General features: G+C 53.8%; 1 protein-coding gene across 3 annotated transcripts in view; it reads right to left on the reverse strand.

Moving 5' to 3' along the window:
• OTOF (otoferlin) overlaps positions 1–12164 on the reverse strand; it is an 89882-nt gene that overhangs the window by 53725 nt on the left and 23993 nt on the right. For all 3 annotated transcript variants that reach the window (XM_069582821.1, XM_069582819.1, XM_069582820.1), the window contains exons 3-4: positions 7223–7311; positions 990–1089 (exon numbers count right to left, since the gene is read on the reverse strand). In XM_069582821.1, coding sequence (XP_069438922.1) covers positions 990–1089; positions 7223–7311 — 189 coding nt within the window. The remainder of the gene's footprint in view (positions 1–989; positions 1090–7222; positions 7312–12164) is intronic.

A 12164-nucleotide genomic window follows, 5' to 3' on the forward strand; every position in this document is an offset into this window, starting at 1 on the left:
TTTGAGGTTACTCTGCTGACCACTACGTAGGGTCATACGTGGGACCAGGGTTGGTGCAGCCCCATTTTACATCTGGATAAACTGAGGTCAGGAAATAACAGCTACTGATCTTATTGGGTTGGCCAAAAAGTTTGTAAGATGTTATGGAAAAACCTGAACGAACTTTTCGACCAACCTAATATTTACTGAGCACTTACTATGTACTTAACTGTCCCAGGCCCCTTCTGTGCATTTCCGTTTAATCCTAGAAGAGTCCTGTGAAGTTGATACTATAATTTTGCTCACTTTGCAGATGATGTGTAACCGGCCCAAGTCACACAGTTACTGAGTGGCCTAGCGAAGGTCCATATCCAGAAGCCGAGTTCCTCACCACTAAGCTCAGCTGCCCAGGGGTGGGCATGAATGAGCTCAAGGGGCAGATGCATCAGAGCAGAGCCTGAGGACTGGGCATCTCGACTGGTTTATTTCCTCCCTTTGTTTGGATGTGTGTTAAGTCCCTACAGGCTGCGCATCATTGGTGCATGTGTGTTTGTTGGGAGTCCAGGGATGGGTTGTGACACATAGAACAGAAAGAGGTCCCTGCCCTCATAGAATGGCTAGTCTTAGATGCCAAGGCAGGCGGGAAGGTCACACCCTGTGGAGGCCAGCAGGGCTCAGGCTGGCTTTCAGATGATGAGGATACCTCTTTAGTGATCCCTGACCTGGGTCCAGATGGCAGGCTCCCTGATGGAGAAGGGAGGGAGTCCCCTAGTCACCATCACTTGCACTCTCACTGCAAAAAGGGCTTCAGTGTCTGCCACCCTCAAGGGCCCCCCCACGGCCTCCCACGGCCTCCAGCAGTCTGACCTGAGTCCCCTCCTCCCACCATACCTTTCTACCCACGAGGAGACCCAGCCTAGACCGTGCTATGTGCAGGCGGGGGCAGAGGCGAACAGGCCCCCAGGTGACCCAATACTGGGCATGTCCAGGGACTCTCTGGGCACCCCCACCTTGATGATCGCATTGTTGTCATCCATCAGCGTGTCGGTCACCTCCACGTGGTTCTCCTCCACCACCTTCTGCAGCACCATGCGGAAGGTCCCAATCAGCCTGTGAATGGCAGAGGGGCATGGCATTCATGGTTTCACATCGAGGAGTCAGAGAGCAAGGCTGACATCCCAAGAGGCTGTGACTGGCTATAAAAGAGACCGGTGGGCTGGAGAAGGAGAGGGCTGGCTTGGGCTCCAAGCTGGGGTTGGAGAAGGTGGCCCAGGAGCTGGGGCTGGCCAAAGCGGCATGTCCAGGAGGGTCTGTGACCCCCAACAACTGTGTGTATTTGTACGTATACGAGCCATTTTCCTGGGAGAGCTTGAGTGCAGTGAGCACCCAGGGGGATAGTCACAGACTGGGATCGCGGTACCCTGGTGGGGCTTGTGTTCCTCAGGTTTGTGCTGTCTCGGGGTTCAGCTCAGCCCCCGCAGAGCAGCTTCCAGACGCCCAGTATAGAGGCTGTGGGGAAGGACTGGAGGCCCCACCCCCTTCCACCTCCCTAATCACGACCAAGCTCTCTGCTCCAGCACCACTGGCTCATTCATCCTCTGTTGAATCACTAGTGATGCCTCCACACACCTGCAAGCTCCTTGGGGCAAGGACCCATCTGTCTGTGGGCTCCCCATCCCCCTAGGTACCTAGAGAGGTGATGCAGGGCAATGATATAAAGGGCACAGTTCTGGACTCAGACAGAGAGGATCAGAAGCCCAGTTTGGACACTTACTAGAGAGTTATCTGCTAGCTGGGCATCAAACTTGGGCTCACTCAGTCTCAGATTTCTCCTAAGATGAGCTAATACCTTTACTTAACTGCTTAGAGGACCAACAGAAATGCCTGCACCAAGTTCTTATCAGCACACCTAGTGCAAAGTCAGCACTCCAGGAAGCTGTCTGGTCATTGTCAAGGGGGTGACATTAATCTGTGAGCCTTTCCAAGGAAGTGGCTCTTTCCTATTTCAGCCTCTAGTTGATATTTCTGGCTCACAGGAAATCTCAAAATCTACTGGCTAGAATTAATGAACAACAGTGGGGGCCCCATCAATGCTGACTGAGTCGAGTTGTCCCACACTTTGCCCTACAATTTGAAGGTTATTGCTCTGGGAGAAGAGGGTACTCAGAGAGATGTTCTCACATGGCGATTCCACGTGGGGTAGATGAAAACATACACACTACTTTTGACTGAAGGGACAAAAGCTCGGGGGTGGGGGCAGGCATCCACAGGGTGTGAGACAGGAGGGGCTCTTGGGGTCCTCCAGTGCTGCCCTTGGCTTATAGGGGAGGAAAGTGAGGCTGAGAAAGCAGGAAGGGATGCAGTTAATTTAATGGCCACTCTGGGTGAGATGAGGTATCAGGTGGAATCTGACTTTAATGTGTTTGATGTTTGTACCCTCCTGATGGGCTCTGGAGGGCAGACATTATTTAAAAAAGCCTCCTGTCTATGTGAGAGGAGGAAGTGGCAGGAGCAGTCAGAATGCATGCTTCCCTCTGAAGTTCAGAGCTCCATCTGCCAGCTCACCCCACCCCCCCTCAGGGTGAAACTGTTCACACTATTCCTCTACTCTAGAGCCCACCGAGGCTTCTAGGCTCTTCTCAGACCAGCCCCTTGGCAGCTGCCTCCCCCCATGGCATCCTGGCCTCAGCTTGGGCAATGCAGACTGAAGTGCCAGGCCGGGTTCAGGAGACCAGGCGCCACTGCCCCTGAGTCTCAACTTTAGGTGGGCTCTTAGCTTCTGTCCTGTGTAGCCCTTCTAAGAGTAGACTCTAGGCATGAAGATATATACTGGGCTTCTGCAGCCTCATCTCTTCAGGGTCTAAAACAGCGGGGTTGCAAAGAGTCAGACAAGACTGAGTGACAACTGACTGAAACTTTAGCATGAACAGAATCATCAGGAGGGCTTGTTAAAATTCAGACAACTGGGACCCACCCACCCATGGTTTTGCTGGCCATTGTTTAACAACTGGCTGGGGAGGGGAAGGGCAGTCCTGACTTGCAGCTTTTGCCCATTTCCATGGTGTAAATACCCCCACCAAGGTCAGTTTCAATCTTCCCATGTGAAGTCCACTGAACACAGAGTCGGGAGAGATGTGTACCATCAGCCCTTGGAAGTGGGCCCCATGCCAGGGGCTCTGACTTAGCAGAATGCCTATTTCTGACCTGTGTCCAGCTGATGCTGATGATGTAGGTTGGGGAGCGTACTTTGAGAATCCCTGTTCTATCATTGCCAACTGGAACTTCAGGCCCTTTTGGCCCTACTAGGGCCAGTTGCGGAGTAGGCAATGGTACCCTACTCCAGTACTCTTGCCTGGAAAATCCCATGGATGGAGGAGCCTGGTAGGCTGCAGTCCCTGGGGTCACTAAGAGTTGGACATGACTGAGCGACTTCATTTTCACTTTTCACTTTCATGCATTGGAGAAGGATATGGCAACCCGCTCCAGTGTTCTTGCCTGGAGAATCCCAGGGACGGTGGAGCCTGATGGGGTCTATGGGGTCACACAGAGTCAGACACGACTGAAGCGACGCAGCAGCAGCAGCAGCAGCAGCAGCAGCAGCAGCAGCAGCAGCAGCAGGGCCAGTTGAGCACCTGCTGAATGCTGGGTGTGCAGGCACAACTTTTGCCTAGAAGCCCAGAGCCATAGAGCTGCTGCAGTGTGACAAGACACCCCCAGGGGGCAGGATGGGGCTACTGCCCCACCAGTGCTCAGAAAATGTTCTGGCCTTCCAGCTTAACCAAGGTTTTGGAGGTCAGTCTTGCAAGGGGCATAAGAGGAGAGTTTGTCTTGCAATAGCATTCTTTGAAATGGACAGTTGATGTGATCTTAGTCTTATGTAAAGAATTAAGAAAAACATTTTTATAAAACTTTCCTCCTTCTGCATGTCTGGAACATACTGTTTAAGCAAAACCAGGGTGCTTGCTATGAAAACACAATCTCAAAATTCATGCCCTTATGTTGCTTCTAGCAGAACAGTGCCCTCAACCCCTTCCATAGATGTTCTCTGGGGAAGGAGCTGGTGTAGGAAAGAAGCCTTCAATCTGGTCTGTCTGGTGACCCCAGAGACCACATCCAACCCTGACCCCTGCTGCCCTCTGTCTGGACTGGCTGGAAGCTCAGCAGGGTCTGCCTATTGCTTCTCCTCCTCTGGGTAGGTCCGCATGGAGGAGTTGCCTGGGAGGGGGCCCAGGTGGTATCCCATGTCCCTGGAGAACTGGGACTGTTCCCTGGAAGGTGCAGGCATGAGGCCATCCATTCTTTGGGAAGGAGTGCCAACCCCAGGTCAGGAGGTCTGGGTTGAAGACTAGGTTCTGCCTTGACTCTGCTGTGTAAACCTGGGCAAGGACAGTCTCTGGGCCTCAGTTATCCCTGAGCTGTTGGTGAAGGAGCTGGAATCATCCATCCTTGGACAGCTTCCCTTATGCAGCTCATCTGGGTTACCCACCACAAAAAGAGTACCCCTCCCACCCACCCTACCGACCGGGCCCACAGTTGGGCAGGCTGAGTGGAGGCAGGATCCCCAGGTACTTAGCCAGCAGGGAGGGGGCCTTCACACAGTCAGGCCCGCAGACTGACCACAATAGAGCTGCAACCAGGCTCCAGGACCTGTCAATAATTCATTGCTTTCCCCTGGGAGCTGGTGTCAAGTGCCCGAGGGCTGGCCAGGCCTCCACTGCTCTCCTGGCTCCTGAATTATTCAGGAGTCCCAGGAGACTGGTGCCTGGGTCAGGCCAACCCCCTCTCACAGGGCCCTGAACAGGCAGAGGGGGTCGTACAATATCTCCTGGATCCGACACTCACTGAGTCCTCATAGGGAAGCCCAAGGCTCTCAAAACAGGACCTCATTCAAGGTGGACGAAGCAGACCCAGGATCTCCTGGCCCCTGACAAGGACACTTTCTTTCTTCAATCCATGTCTCCTCTTTTCCACAGCCCCCACAACCCCTGGGTGAGGGGCCAGCTCTGTGGTTTCCACCATCATTGCTCACATAGCCTGGTTTCTGGGAATCTGAGGATCAGGAGAGGAGGGGGAAGACCAGCATCCTAGCACCCCCTCCACTGCTGTCTATCCTTGTGGCCTCGGTCTCCTCTCTGAGGCTCAGTTTCCCCATCTGCACAGTGAGGGTTGCTCCGACTGAGCTCTAAAGCTCCCCGGTGCTCTGCCATTTACTGGGGTCCTACTGGGGGGCCCAGAGCCTGTACTGGTCCTCAGCTTCTGCTTCCTCCCCCACATCCACCCTATTGTGCGTGTTCCTGTTTCTCTTGTCCTCTTGTCCTGTTTCTCTTGTCCTCACAAAGAGGATCCTGGTTTACTTAGGGGGCCCTGGTAGGGTGTCTTACAAACTTTCCTGTGGGTGTCAGAGGCAGCTGCCTGAATGGTGGGATGCCCTGAGCCAGCCATCCTGGAATGCCCATTCCAAGTACTTAGCTGAGATCTCTCGGGCCTGAGATAAAAACCACAGAATCCTTGGATCCATGTGGTTCTGCCCTTCCTGACTCAGAAACCCCTCTACAGCATCATGGTCCACTCTCTGCTAGCTCTCTTCCCAAGACAGCTCATTGGTTGGAGAGCTCTCAGATCTCCAGGCAGTCTGCTGTCATCTGGCAATGCAGCCTGGTCCTTGTCCTGCTTCTAGGCACACATCTTTCCTCTTTCATGTGGCAGGAATCCTTCCTGGGGGGCAGGCATGTCTTAACCCCTCATCTTAGCACCTCCAATTACTAGCACAGTGTCTGGCTGGTACAGAGTGAATGTTTGATGTTTCTCAGTGAATGTTTGATGAGTGACTGAAAGGATGGACAAAGGATGGATGGATGAACGTGTCTTTTGCAATTTTCTCCTCCAGGCTCTCAGCCTCTTGTCAGGAGGCAAGATTTAAAGCCCTTTCCCCCAGGCACAAGGCAGTGCCTATTCATGTCCTCTGCAATCAGCATGAGGAATAGTGGAACCCTCGCCCCTCATCTCTCCTGCTCTGATGGCTTTACCTCTATTAATATGACCTGAGGATTAGGTCAGCTTTTCTTTCATTTGCAGTCTTCTCTCACTGTTGAGTCATAGTGAGCTCTCAGTGAGTAATCCTCCCTCGCATTTTTTGACATGTTTTGTGGTTCAATCATGACTCTCTCTCTAGCTTGTATAAGAGGATTTGGCTTTTGAATCCAAGACAGGAACTGCTGCTGCTGCTGTTGCTGCCAAGTCACTTCAGTCATGTCCGACTCTGTGAGACCCCATAGACGGCAACCCACCAGATCTCCTGTCCCTGGGATTCTCCAGGCAAGAACACTGTAGTGGGTTGCCATTTCCTTTTCCAATGCATGAGAGTGAAAAGTGAAAGTGAAGTCGCTCAGTCGTGTCTGACTCTTAGCGACCCCATGGACTGCAGCCCACCAGGCTCCTCCATCCATGGGATTTTCCAGGCAGGAGTACTGGAGTGGGGTGCCATTGCCTTCTCCACAAGAGTGCCAACATGTACTAAATTTAGCCAATGCAGGAGACATGAGACGTGGGTTCGATCCCTGGGTCAGGAAGATCCCCTGGAGGAAAGCATGGCAACTCATTCCAGTATTTCAGTATTCTTAAGCTTCCCGAGTGGTGGTAGTGGTAAAGAACCTTCCATGCTCAGCACTTAGTCTATGCCTGACACACAGTAGGCACTTCGTAAATATAGGGATTGATGAATGAATGAACATCTATCTCACTTGATTCTCACAGCTTCCCTTTGAAGTAAGTACTTAGCCTCTTTACATAAGCATACATTGAACTCAGAGAGGTTATGCAACCAGCCCAGGGTCACACAGTAGATAACTGAGCTGGGATCTGAGAGCAGACTTGTCTGACTACTAAACCATTGAACCAAACTGTCGTTGAGCCTCTAGTTCTCTGCAGGTGTGACAAGTTCACTCTCAGGGCTCCAGGTAGATGGTCTGTTGGAGGATATCATTACCTTCTCAGGCAGGTAACTGTTGCCCAGCATGGCGGAAGGAGGAAGACTTGAGAAAGGGGACGGGAAGCTGTGAGAGGGCTGGGGGGCTCTGAGGACAACATGAAGGAGCAGAGAGGGGGGTCTTTGAAGGTTAATCCAGGCCAGGATGCGGGTCCTCCTTTAAACTCAAAGGAGAGGGCAGTGCAAGGAGCAGGGAAGGCCCCTCTCCCCCGACCCACCCCCCAGTGCCCCGCCTCTCTCACCCCACCCCACACTTACTTGTTGCTGAAGACTTTGCTGTAGTTGAAGATCTGAATCTCAAGCATCTCATTGCTGTCGATGCTGCTGGCCACCGGCCACCGGAAGGTCTGAGGAGAGAGGGGCAGCTGTGGCCTTGCATGGAAATGACAGGGAGGGGTGAGGGGAGTGGGAGGGGGCCCCTGATAAGACGGCCCCTCGCATCAGCCCGTGCTTCACAGGGACCAAGCTCACACCTGGAATCTCATTTAATTCCAACACCACCTTGCAGCGTGGGTACTGCCCAGTCCTTTGGCAAAGATGGTGCTCGTAAAGTCCAACAATCTTCCCAAGGTCCTGTGGTCGGTGAGAGAACCTAGAGCCAACCAGGGCTTCTGGCTCAGCCCGGAGCTCCTTCCATTGTCTCCTAGCTGCCTCCCAGCTCCTGGGTGCACTTGTGCATGGGTGAGGCAACCAGGGTGGGCTGTGAGTTTGGGTTCTGCTGTGTGCCAAGGGAAGCTGTAAGTCTTTGGCTGTCTCCTGTCAAGATGGTTCTGATCCTGCCTTGAGCGGGAGGTCCCAGCCTTCCCCGTTCAGGTCACATCCCCTCTCCCCCAGCAATGTTAACTTCAGGGACAGATTTTAGCACGTTGGTGTGATTAGGGTCAGGGCCACAAAGAGGGGACAGCTGGTCCCATTCATCATTTCTAAATTTGCCCTCTCCGCTTGTCTTGATTTAATTATTGAATCACAATGATGAACAGGAAGTTTCAGTGGGATTTTTTTCCCTGATGCCCTAGAAATGGCAAGGAGAGCCCAAAACAGAGGCCAAAAGTTACAAAGTACTCCACTAAAGAGAGCTACTAACAGGCAGAGCCAGGTGTCTCCCTAGGGCTGCCGCAAAGGTGGGCTACCCCAGCTATCACTCCAGTCTTCCTCTTCTTGGCATGTGAAAGAAGATGGGGGAAGGGGAAGCTGGAGTGTCTCGTCCCAGGCACATTGTTTTGTGGCATTTCCCTGGGAGAACAACTCAGAGAGGGAGGTAGCACGGGAAGGGAAGCCTGGCATGTGAGCTCCAGTGACCTCTGCCCCTGGCAGTGGACTGGCTGGCCTGTCCCCTCAGCCTCTCAGGGGACCCATGCAGCACCCGTGGGCAAGGACAGTGGCCATACAGGAGCCCGATATGCCACTGCTGGGTGTGTTGACTATGTGGCTTATGCTCTGTGGGTCAAGTGGGTGCTGCACAGAGAAGTCAGGGTCAAGTTGGCCCGTGGACCCTCCACCCATGGCGGCCTGCTTGGGGGAGGGGTCCTCAACTCCCATGAGGCCAGGGCAGGAGCTGGGGGTGGGGTAGAGCCAGGTGCCCCAGGTTAGAAATCCACCCCTAGCACCTGTCCACCCGGTGTCCTATAAGACAGCAGGCCTACCATGTGCCCAGAGGCTTCCAGAGCTGATTGGAGCTCACTAGAGAAGCTGCCGGACTTTCCCGGTGGCTCAACAGTAAAGAGTCCACCTGCAATCCAGGAGACACTGGAGGTGCTGGCTCAATCCCTGGGTCGGGTAGATCCCTTGGAGGAGGGCGTGACAGCCCACTCCAGGATTCTTGCCTGGAGAATCCCATGGACAGAGGAGCCTGGCGGGCTACAGTCCATGGGGTTGCACAGAGTCAGACACTACTGAAGCGACTGAGCACACGGCACGCAGAGAAGTTGACACACCACCAGGAGGGGTCACATTCACAGCAGAGACCAAGAATCAGATCAGGTCACACTCCCCGTCCCCAGCTGGAGTGGGAGGAGGAGGAAGTGGAGGCCAGAGCAGGTGTTCCTGGCCCACTCTGCGTCTTGAGCTGTAAGCCTGAGAGGAAGAAGACCAGACGAAAACAGGGAGCCAGGGTGGAGCAGTAAACGCTTCTGGACTGGATTTGAATTAAAAAATGACCAGAAAGCTCTGAGGTCTGCTCAAGGTGTCACTGAAGGATGGTATCAAGGGGGATTTGACAAGAGCGGGTGGAAAGCAGTGACTTAAGTTTCATTTTTATAGCCCAAGAAATTCAGAATGCAAAAAAGGCTAGTAAAAAAGAATAACAATAGTAATAATAATTTGTGGAGGACTTTTCATTATGTGGGTCTGAATGCTTTACATGCAGTAATTCATGAGTAATCACAACCACCCAAGAGGCTGATCATGTCTTCTCCATTCTACAGCCAGAGGAAAGAGGTCTCAGAGAAGTAACAGGACGCTATTGTTAGTGGCCCAACAAGTGCTGGGGGAGGCTCCTGAGGGCCCACCCTGTAAGCTTACTGCTTCAGAGCTGCTCTTCATTCTCCACTGGGGATTCAGGGGCTGGTGGGGGGGACCGGGCCAGCCTGGCAGGTCACCGCCCAGTATGGGCAGGGCCTATCACAGCTTTCATGTCCCCTCTCTCCAGGGCTGGCCAAGGCCCAGGGAGACCCCTTGACACCCCCATGCTCAGTTGGAGCAGGCAGATGAGGGAGGAAGAAGCAGAAAAGGGAAGGGACAGGGGGTGGGCTGGGAGAGGGCTCTGAGAGGGCTGTGGGGAGGACTTTGGAGGTCTTGGACACAGAAGAGGAGTGGGGAGGGAAGGCTGAGAGGCAACCTGGCTGCCAGCAGGCCCATTAAGCTGCTTTGCTCCTGCATCTGGAGGCTTCCAACTCAGTCAAGGGTGTGGTTTTCTTAATGAAGTTGTTGCTATTGGGCTGCAGAGAAATAACCCAGCACGGCAAAGGCCTAATCATTAGCCACAGTGCAGGGAGGAGAGGGCCTGGGGGGAGAGAGGCACCGAGGTTTTGGTTTTCTTAGAACAAAAGGGAATGGGTGCTTGAGCCACCTGAGGGTCTGTGCGTTGGATTTTGGCACCTGAAGGAGGGAAGGGGTGGGAGAAAAAGGAACTGTGAAAGGGAGTCTTGAAGAGTGACGTGGTGAATACAAAGAGACGGGAATGGCTACCAGCTCCAGGATTTTTGCCTGGAGAATCCCGTGAACAGAGGAACCTCGAGGGCTGCAGTCCATTGGGTCCAAAGAGTTGGACTCGACTGAGCAACTAAGCATACACACACACACACACACACAGAGGAACTGGGAAACAGGAAGTCATTTAAAAAAAGGGGGCCAGAGCGGGACACAGCTTGTGGCTTCCACTTGCCCGTTCCGGGCACTGGCTTGCCTCGTGGTCAGGGTGCAGTTTACTGGGTCAAAAAGCAGGCCACCGTCATGGACCCATTTGCTGAGCAAAGAGGAGGGGAGTCAGTGAGGGTCAGAGGGGTGCCTTGGGGAGCCCTGACGGGAGGTGAGACTCCAGAGGAGGCCCACCTGGATGCCTTTTCAGGAATTCTTCAGCTGAGGGAACACATTTAGCCTTTCCAAGAAGGAGTCTCCACTGAGCCCAGACAACCCACAGAAGCCTGAGGAATGTGAAAATGTGGATGACTCGCGTCATGGAGCATTGGGGTGGTTTGTTATGCAGCCCTCGCTGACTGTGACAGTCCCCTGTGCTATCTGTGCCTCTCTCTAGGAGGCAGCTTCATGTCGGGGAGGTCTGTCATCAGTGGCAGAGCTGGCTCCCTGCCTGGGCCTTGTCCTCCACATGCCAGCCCCCTCCCTCCCCACAGTCCCCAGAATCCCTGGGATAGTGTGACTGTCCCGTTCAGCAGTTCAGGGCCTGAGCAGAGGCCGCAGGGCTCCCTGGGGGGTCTCTCTGCACTCAGCCTGCCACATGGAGGGTGCTCAACAAATAGGCCTCACACAGCTGCCTTGACTGCAGGCTGTCCTTGCTGGCCTGAGGGTATGGCCGGGCTAGTTCCCTTCTCCACATCTCCTCCTCTTCCCCTGGAGAGTGAGGGTGACGTCCCAGGACTGCTTCTGGGGGTCCCCGTGAAGCTGGTGAGGCATTGGCACAGAACCCTAATCAACGTGGCACCTCATCATAGTGACTTACTGTGCCGGGATAAGGCCTGGCATCCTGGGGATGGACACTGCAGGGGCTGCAGGGGCCTGCTGGGGACAGAGCCTCTCTCCAGCCTGAGGAAGCACCAACATGCTCCTCTTCCTGCAGCCACAGCCATGGAGGGTTGTACCTTCTAATCTGGAGATGCTTTGAAATCAGTGGCCTAGAGACTCAGCCAAGGGAGCCCATGTATCATCTAAGGTCCCACCTCATGTCAGCCTCCAAACTCTCCAGGTAGTCGCTGAGCCAAACACTGCCACTCCAGCTGCCATGAGCCAGCAAGCCCCACGCAGGGGCAAAGTTTGCTGAGTACCTTCTATGTTTGCTAAACACCGCCTCTGTGCTGGGCTCTGTGTGGGGAAGCAGGGGTGTCTCTTGGGAGCTCCTGAGTAGTTCTGAAGATAGACACAGACCTGAAATTGCAGCCTATGATGGGAGCATTGACAGAAGTAAGGTGGCAAGCATTAGGGATGGGTGGGGAAGAGGAAAGAGCACTAGTGGTGAAGAATCTGCCTGACAATGCAGGAGACAAATGAGAGGTAGGTTTGATCCCTGGGTCGGGAAGATACCCCAGAGGAAGGCATGGCAACCCACTCCAGTATTCTTGCCTGGAAAATTCCATGGACTGAGGAGCCTGGTGGGCCACAGTCCATAGGGTCACAAAGAGTTGGACGAGACTAAAGTGACTTAGCACGCATGAACGCACGAGGAAAGAGGACCTCTGTCTGGAGTGTGGAACTGTGACCCAGTTCACCTGCTCTAGGCTTGGCCGTGACCTGGCAGGTGACCGCCAGGGCAGCGGAGTTCTGCCTTCTATCAGCCCCAGCGATCTAGGACTCCACGGAAAGGTTTCCCTGATGTGGGCTGGAGAATGACCTGGGTTATCCTGGGCTTCATCAGGTAAGTTTGAAACCATCTTAAATCAGCAAGGTAGTGTCCTTAAAGGGACGGTCCTCTAGTTTTAGGGGGAGGATATTAGGATGTGTTGCAAAGCTGTAGGGTGCAATGGAAAGAGAC

This window comes from Ovis canadensis, chromosome 3 (assembly GCF_042477335.2).
Source record: "Ovis canadensis isolate MfBH-ARS-UI-01 breed Bighorn chromosome 3, ARS-UI_OviCan_v2, whole genome shotgun sequence".
In the NCBI taxonomy this organism is placed as follows: domain Eukaryota; kingdom Metazoa; phylum Chordata; class Mammalia; order Artiodactyla; family Bovidae; genus Ovis; species Ovis canadensis.